The sequence below is a fragment of the Chionomys nivalis genome, chromosome 21, assembly GCF_950005125.1.
Source record: "Chionomys nivalis chromosome 21, mChiNiv1.1, whole genome shotgun sequence".
Lineage (NCBI taxonomy): Eukaryota > Metazoa > Chordata > Mammalia > Rodentia > Cricetidae > Chionomys > Chionomys nivalis.
In genome coordinates this window covers 23556046-23565241 of record NC_080106.1, presented here as the reverse complement: position 1 = coordinate 23565241, position 9196 = coordinate 23556046, and the positions used below count along the sequence as shown (strand labels likewise).

General features: G+C 38.7%; 1 protein-coding gene across 9 annotated transcripts in view; it reads right to left on the bottom strand.

Moving 5' to 3' along the window:
- Positions 1-323: 323 nt before the first annotated feature.
- The window catches only part of Nfat5 (nuclear factor of activated T cells 5), an 85142-nt gene continuing 76269 nt past the window's right edge, over positions 324-9196 (bottom strand). For all 9 annotated transcript variants that reach the window (XM_057754122.1, XM_057754123.1, XM_057754127.1 and 6 more), the window contains 2 exons: positions 8398-8636; positions 324-7941 (listed from right to left, as the gene is read on the bottom strand). In XM_057754122.1, the coding sequence (XP_057610105.1) occupies positions 8401-8636 (236 nt within the window). In that variant the 3' untranslated portion in view covers positions 324-7941; positions 8398-8400. The remainder of the gene's footprint in view (positions 7942-8397; positions 8637-9196) is intronic.

Sequence of the window (9196 nt, the reverse complement as noted above, 5' to 3'; positions counted from 1 at the left end):
CACCAGTTCATACAAGTCGAAGCAACTAGAAGAGTAGAGAGATGGCCTCTGAGTGAGGAGCTGAAGGAGATGCTGGTTTTCTCTGAGAGGCTCCCTGTGTATTATCTACATATACAATCAATATGAACAACTAAAGAGAAACCTACTGGGTATTCTGCCTGGGGAAAAGATAGATACAAAATAACAACTCAAAAGGTGCCTTCCTCTGCTTCCCATCACCTCCCTAATGGTCTCTAGTCTCAGTCACTTCCCCACACTGCAGATACATTCAGGCCAACACATAGTCTGAGGAAGAAAGAAGGCACCCACTACAAAATGAAAACTTTCAATGTTTTATTTTTGACTGAAGCTGTTTACAGAAATATAATTGCGAGTATACAAATGTTCCAATAGAAGCAAAATATCTTTTTAATATTTAACAAGTTATCACAGATAGCTAAAAACATAGATGCAAATGAAATTCCCCCAGAGAACAAACTGAGAATATCTGGTGTCAGTGCTCTGAAATTCCAACTATGAAGCCATTACACAAATGTCACTCTTATACATCATTGCAGGACAATGCAAGAAGGCAAGTCAGTGGTTGATCAGTGTGCTCAAGCAGATAAAATTAAACTCAAAATGGCAGAATGACAGCTAAATCACTTGAGAACAAGTTAATGAAATATTCCGAGTTACTCATTAAAACACAAAGTAAAAAGAAGAGCGTGAAACTCAGTCTAGTCGCCAGGAAAGCAGCAAGCACTTGGAGCTTATCCTTGAAAAGAACTAGATGAGCAGATAGAGTTGATAGATAGAAGGAGTTAGTTCAACTGCACTGCAGAAGGTCTCTACTGAGTAAAATCATGATCACTTCTATACAGGACAACTCCTTTTTCTTTCTCTAGTCTCTCTTTTTTGCACTAGGGATTGCATCTACCTTAGGTTATAACTACCTAACTCCAGCCAGGACAGGCTTTTATTGGTCACAGAAGTTTGATTCTAAACCCACTCTCAAGCATCTGGGATTATGTGTGAGTGTAAGCTGTCCTGAGGCTCATTAGTTAAAATGGCAGCTAACAGACCACCCCTACAAATCACATGTATTCCTCCTGGGATGGGCTCTGGTGGGGGAGATCAGTGTGAAAGAGCAGGTAGAGTGACAGGCTGAATGCAGGATTTTTAAGGAGGTATTACAAACGGGGGCTGAAAAGATTGTGTAGAATGCTCTGGGACCAGCAACAGGTGACATAATCAGGAGGGGAAGGGAGGGCGTCTCTAACATCTCAGCAGTTTGCCTACTTACTTTCCAGCACCAGTTTGTAGAGGAAGCCACTTAGCACTGCTGTGTGGGACAGAGCAGTGATCCTCAGAAAGCAAGTATTCACTAGTTTATTCTGAAAAGGGAATCCTCTTGCATGAGCTAACTCACCAGTGACTTGTAAACAGCAGAAGGAAGATTAATGATGGAAGTGCTGAATTATAAAGAAAAATATGAATGAGCCTGCTTATTTGTAGAATGCGCACAACTGGGATGGAAGAAACACCCAAGTTATAAAATCCACTATCTTAGCATTCTGTGAAGTACTTCACCTGAAGCATGAGTACCAAAGAGAACCATTACTCTACTGGAGTATTCAAATGTCAAATAAGCTACTTGAAAGGAATCTTCATCAACTCATAAAAGATTAAACGAGGTGCTGTGTGGGCCTGGCCAGTCATCTGATTTACTATCTCAGATACAAGACTAATGATACGGAATGGTGATTCTGTTCTGAGAGCTAGTCTAGCCAAAGCAGAACCATGGTCTGCTGATAAAGAGGCAATGAAAAGAGAGCTTATTATGTTACCCTGCCCACAACGTACCCATTTTATGCATAAACAGGAGACTGTAGCACCCATCAATTATTTTAGCTAAGTAAATGTCACAACAACTAAAGAAATACAGACCATTGCACCTAAATATTGAAATCAGTTAATGTAAACTTTTTAGTCAGTGGTAGAAAAATGCCAAACCAAGGTAAATGAATTATCAGTAACTACACTATACACACATAAAACATATGCATTTTCTTAGGCAGTACTAAGAATAAATTACCACTGCTGATAAATGATCACAGAATACCAGGTGAGGCTGAATATACATAAGGAAGAAAGAATCTCACTTTTGCTAGGCTCTGAAGCTCAGGTGCATCAGACTCAACTGAGGACTTGGGTCAGACAGACTGCTGGGTCCCATTTCAGATCTAACTCAGCAAGACTGGGCTATTGCCCAAGATGATGCACCGCTAGCTGGCTTCCTGCTCACTGATGTTAGCTGCTGGATGGAGGGCCATACTGGTTTACATACACCACACTGACATAAACTATACATTACAGCGTTCTTATAGAAAAGACATAAGATACACAGGAAGGGGAATGGCTCTAAGTAGCTCTCAACATACTCAACAGCTATAGTCAGAGGTTTACTATGGTTTGTTAGAGTGAAGTCATTTCCCTGCACTACATGTCAAAGTCTTAAACGTCCTTTAGAAAACAACCATTCCACACTTGCTCCAGGTTACTTTCAAAAGCCGTCATCTAACACAGCAAGCCAGCTATCTTGAACGGATGCAGTGCTCTGAACAGTTAAGATGTATTCTTGGCTTTCTTTGGAATGGTTAAAGTGCACAATAGGGTATTAAGAATATTGCATAAAAGTTTGCCGTCTGCAGTCTTCGGTCCACCAGCAATCACAAGAACACTTCCACGGGGAACACATTCCAAAGCTTAAGTCATGGCTGTCCTTAATTTGTGGTTGATGGCCCTTTCTTCAAGTGCCACCACTTAGTAAAGTGCTAGATCAGAAACAGAATGGACAAAAACCAGGACATTCAATTCAACTGTATCTGGCACTAAAGAAATTACCATAGCTCTCCCAGGACTCAATGATTTCTTCCTGACACTAAGTTTTCCAAGGTCAATTAACTAGAGTCCTGATAGGGAAAACAATATAATAAACTACTTTTCCATGTTTAATTAGAGAGAAAAAAGGAAATCAACATTAGTCCCAGGTCTTACAAAACCTATGCTTTAGTGACCACTATTTATGCCGTTAATTAGGACCAGAGAAGATGCTATAAGTAGTGCCTTTATAATATTTAACGCACACATTTGTGTGCATGGACTCTCTCTCTCTCTCTCTCTCTCTCTCTCTCTCTCACACACACACACACACACACACAAATTTTCATTATTGTTCAGGTAAGACCCAGATACTACTTTGCTGGGATGAGAAAATTGGAGTTAATTCATGTAAGACACAACAGCATTGGGACCTGTTGAAATCAGTTATTTGTATATTCTTGGCAACAGTGGAAAGTGGGATTACAGGAAGGGTGCACTGGCATGGTAAAAAGGCACTTTTCCATAAACATTTAATCTATATATAAAATACTAATGTAAAAATTGTCTGAAAGAACAAGAGCAATAAAAACAGAATTTAATTAATATACAAGGCTTAGGATGGCATGAAAACAGAGAGCTAAAAAGTAATTAGGGCGCTGGGACAAGAGACCAACGATACTACAGAGTCGGTCTCCTGCATAATGAACGCCACCATCACAGCTAAGCACTAGTGACAAAGGTAGGCAGAAGGGAAAAGCTCTCAAAATGTGATGGCTGAATCCTCTTGCTAGTGTGTACACCCATGTTCGCTTCTCTCCCTTTCGGTGGTGCTGGGCATCAAATTCAGGTCCCTGCAAATGGTAGGCAGACTCTCTACCCCGGAGCCACACCCCCAGGTCTGAGCTACTTCTCTAATACATCTGCTGAATCACAGTTTTTCTTTTTCATTGAGCCCCTCCACATACCCAAAAGCACGCAGATACATCTCCTTAGAGATGGAGCTATGCTGTGATGCAGAGTAAAACAACAGGTCTCCCCATAACTTTTAACTAGTTTCAACCAGCTGAAATTCGGACACGGGGATAAAAGAAAATTTTACTAGAAAAATTCTCAGCTAGCCCCTGAGAATATGTACAACTATGCTGAATTTAAGAAGTACTCAGTCATTTTACTGTGGTTCTTATTTGCTGACAGATTCCATTTTCCCCAAACAAACATTTACAATGGCTTAAAAAGGCGAAAGGGGCTCAGGTAAGGTGTTTCATTCCTCCAGGCCCAGTACTTGGGCAGCATAGTGCAACCTCATTTAAAAATCAAAAACAAACATTCAAAAAGGTCGAAAGAAATTATTTTCATTCTGAAGGGACATACACACAATTCTTCCTTCTGTTTTTTTTTTTCTTTAAACACTTGTTCTAAGGAGATGGGATAGACAGACCTACATTGGCTAAATAACAAATAACATGTTAGAATCAGAAAAACCTACAGAAAATCTTAGGAACTAATTATCTAAGTCAAGCTTGAGCAGTGGTAGTGCACACACATTTAATCACAGCACTCAGGAGGCAGAGGCAGGCAGATCTCTGTGGTTCGAGGTCAGCCTAGTCTACAGAGTGAGTTCCAGGACAGCCAGGGCTACACAGAGAAACACTGCCTTGAAAACAACAAACAAAAAAAATATCTAATTGTCTTTTTCCCTGGTGTGGAATAACAAGGACACAAAAGCATGGGGGGGGGGGAGATAAGCTCCAAGCATTTCTGTGAGTTGCTGAAAGCAAGAACTGAATGTAACAAAGGAATAAAATATAGTTCACAGTTTATTTAGGTCCTTCTGCCAGATAAAAATTTAATATATCCTGATTCCCAAGGTCTTTGCTGGCTCACTGAGTCTTCTCACAGGTAGCTATAAGTAACAGGAACTGAGAAGCTTAATTCTTAGCACAAGTATCAACCACTGAGCTAACTCTTCAATAAGAAGACACATACTTTTTGTAACCAAATCATATATTCAGAACATTGTACTTAACACACACCTTTAGGGGCAAGGAACATTTAACAATGTAAGAAAACAAATAAACCTCCATCATTATTGAACAGGAATATGGTAGCACAGCACAGCCCTTGTATAAATAACCACAGAAGTGAAGAGACTAAAAATGGGGTTTCTGCCTCCATCCACTCAAACCACTACAGTTCAGGTGATGTTCTGTTCTACACTCTGACAGTATAAGACAGAAATTGGTCCCAGTGACTCGGCATTGCCAATCAGCACTGTATAAGGATAAGCTTCTAGTACAGAACAAACAGAAGTCAGCACACAAGCCAGACCTCTTGCTGCCACTTCATTGATGGTGCAGTCGCAACAAACATTCCGATTTCAACTTGGAATAAACAGATTTCCTGAGTCTCCCTCATGATCTCAGAAAGTAATCCAGAAAACTCAGAAGTCAATGTGGTTTTAAACTCTGACTTCCGTCTTTCCTAAGCAGCCTCACAGGTCTGCTTCCACTGATGTTCCAGATAGCACACTAGAGTCCCCTGTGCGTTTTCAAGCTGAAGCACTGAATTGTGTGGCTGACCCTTCTCAGAACCTGAACCATGTTGGGTGATTTTTCCCTGTAGGGCATGGGGGAGAAGGGAGATACTGAGGAAAATACTTTTGGTTTAGAGAATCTATAAAGTAGTTCTGGCTATTAAAAGATGGAAAATGTTATTAAAATTACAAACATGATATTTTTAGTGTCTTTATAAATAAAAGGCATAGGATACAGAAAGCCAATTAATAAGAACAACAATAATAAAATATTAAATATATAGTGAACAAAGACAGAGTGGCTCATTCTCGTCAAACACCATTTGACACACTGCCTCAATATGTTTCCTTTGCTCTTTAACACCTTGCTGAGTGAAGATACAGCAAACACACAGTAGTTGCCTTTCACTCACTAGTAACATCAAGGAACTGCCTGATGGAATGGCTACAGATAAACAGGCCATTTGTTTCAAAAGGTACTTAAATACTCAATAAAGACATAACAAAGCCCTCACTGTTATCAGACGCCACGTTGTGGTAGAACATCAGACAAACTCACAAATTTACCACAAAAATGTGTGGCAAAAAAGAATAGTTTATATATATGTATATATATATATATAAATTTCTATATTTATGCCAATGTACTCACTCAGTACAAATAGCAAAATAGTATACCATTTCCTAAATATAAAATATAGCTTTCCAAAAAAATGAAACACACATTAGATATAAACCATCCAAAACTTGAACGATTGAAAACTGTTTTCAAAATTAAATGACCAGAGTAGGTCTCTTTCTAGAAAGTTCCCTTCATATCGGCAAGAAGCCTGTACTACTGAAAACGTAATCCAATGCCTCTCAGAGAGAGAAAGAAGGGCTAGGGCAGAAAACAAGGACAAAGAGAAAAAACAAATGACAAGAACAACAGTCAAAGAACAAAAGAAGATCACAAAAGAGGGAATCTGGCTATATAAACAAAACCAACAACACAGCTCCACACAACTCAACAAATGTGTAGGAAAGGAGAGATAAGATGAAAAGAAAACTAAGGCGATGGAAAAGAAAACTACAAACTGGCTAATTTTTAAACACTTAGAAAGTAAAAGAAATAAACAGGACACCAAAACATATCAGCACACAGAAGCCACACACGTTGGCCTTATGCTGCATTGACTCTTTCCACATGCCAAAGATAAATGAGACATAAGCATGTGTCCAGATGTAGGTGGTAGTGAGGAGCAGGCACCCCACGGGTGGCAAGAACACTCAAAACTCTACAACTAATGCTACAAATGTGAGTTCTGGAGTGTGTAATTTTGCTCTCTGTAGATGTAACACAAGTTAATTTTTCCTTTTAAATCAGTGATATGACCCTGTAAAGCCCAAGGCTTTACATCAATTAAGTGACCACTTCGACTGTAAAGCACTGAGGTGACAAGTGAATTATAGTCACTGCAGCTCAGGGAGAAGTAATAGTTTGAGAAATTTTTGTTTGCCTTGTTTGTAAAGTAAAAATTTATACTGTTTTTCATTAGAGGGGAAAATTTGAAGACTTCAGAACAGCACCGTTCATGGAAGAAAAAAAAAAGAGAGAGAACTGTTTTTTTCTCAGGAATCAACTCCCAATAATTAATTCCTAAAAGAGCATTCCTGGCCCCGTGCTGCAGACTACCAGGTCACTGGATCAATGTGGCTGCCTTCTCTAAATTACTGCAGGGTCATAAAGTTGTAGTATATTAATAGCTGTCTAAAACTAAACAGGAAAACAATATAGATGCACATAAAATGGGAACACTAGCCTAATGCTGGATTAGAAGAAAACAGACTCAAATTACTCTGTCAGTTTAAACTACTGAAGGAGAATATGAGATCATAATGTCATGTATTATCCCCTTCATCTATAAAACAAAATATTTTTATGCAGTTATGGCTAAATCCCTAAGTAGAAAATACAGAGAACTAACAACTCTCTGGAAAATAAATTCAGTAACATTTCAGCTGTATCCAGTTTTAAAAGCATGTTATCTGAATGTGTGTGATGAGGAGTTCTTAATACAGCATTTTTGTAAGTTATCCCCTTCAGCTTCTCCATGAAAACTGAAAGAAACTCCTTCACTTTGGCCAACATCCATGTGTTTTTTACATCAACAAAATCACAGACTTACTCATTACTAAACTTTACTTTGTCCTAAGCCATTACTTGACTAAAATAATGCAGGGGGAAAAAAAAGAATGTAAGTAAACATGACAAATGTGATTTTCTAATAGCAATAATAACTGAGAGGCCCAGCTTTGCACTTTAAAACCTAGGACAAAAACATTTCTGTCACAGCTGGAAAATCCAACAGATTCTCAGTTATCACTGTTACCAGAAACAAAAAGCACATTGGTGGCAAATTACTGCAATAGGCAGTATGGGTGTAGTCTTACAGCCAGGAAATCTACCCATTTACTCAAATGTAGCTCTCCATAATAGTTCAATAATCTTCACGGAACCACAAATTCTCAGGACATCTTGGAATCATTTCTTCATGGAATTTCTAGGGGAAAAAAGAAATCACGAACTCACTAGGGAACAAAGTCATTTGCGAATATCTGTCACCAAGGACAATACGCATGCAGGGAACCTTATCATCTTTAGTCTCTCTGGCTTTAGTCTAGTCTCTGGTGCTGAGTATTAAACCTAGGGTCTCAAGCATGCTAGAGAAGTGCCCAACTGAGATATATTCTCAGCTTATAATATTTATTATTCTACAGAATTCCCTCTGTCTTGCTCTTCTTTCTCTACTATGATTGAATCTAGGGCTTTATGTGTTAGCCAGATGTTCTGTCATTCTAAAGTAAGCTTTCCAGTCAAAAGGAATGTCCAGTATTCCCAAACTGATCTAAGCTATCATTCAGAGTGTGCTCAAAGGGAATGTACTATTTTAAAAGGATAAAGTCTAAGCAGTGCTATTAACTCATTTAAATCTAAGAAGCCGAAATGTAATACTTACACATTAAAAGGAGCCAGTTAAATTGTTCCCTTGGCTTTGCAATGAGACAAGTAAATCGATCTTCTCCATGCTCTGACTGCTGCTCACAGATGAGGCCAGTGGGGAAGTCTCTGGCATTTGCTGAGAAAGAAGTGTTGTCACAGAAGCCTGGCCCTCATTTTGTGCCTGGCCTGGCTGATTTATAGCCATCAGCTGATCCGGTAAGGTACCTGGTCCGGATGTTAAAAGCTGACTACAATCTGTAGAGAAATAAAATCAGAGACATCTCATTAATCAAGATCCATGAAAAAATACTTTACTTGCCAGAGGAAATTCATTCATTCTTAGGATGGGTGTGGTGGAACACACCTTTAAGCTCAGCATTTGGGAAGCACAGAAGGTAAACCTCTAAATTCAAGGTCAGCCTGGTCTACACAGAGAGTTCCTAAATCTAAATAAAAACACTACTTAGGTATCATCCAAGTCCTATGTAATTACCTGTCATAACAGTTAAAATTGATGTCTACTTCTTTAAAAAAAAATTAATTGCCTAAGATACTATCTGTCCTTATTTTTCATTTTCCTTTCAAATTAATGGCTTAAAATGGCAAATACATTTTAAAAGACAACTATATTTAAACCCTCCCACTATCTTTGTGAGGTATAAAAAATTATTGCTCTTTTTGGTTTCTATTTCTGAGACAAGGTCTCATGTATCCTAGGCTAGTCTCAAATACACTACGAAGTCACAGATGACTTTGAATTTCTGATCTTCCTGCTTCTACCTCTAAAAGATTAGGACTACAGAGGCATGAACCAT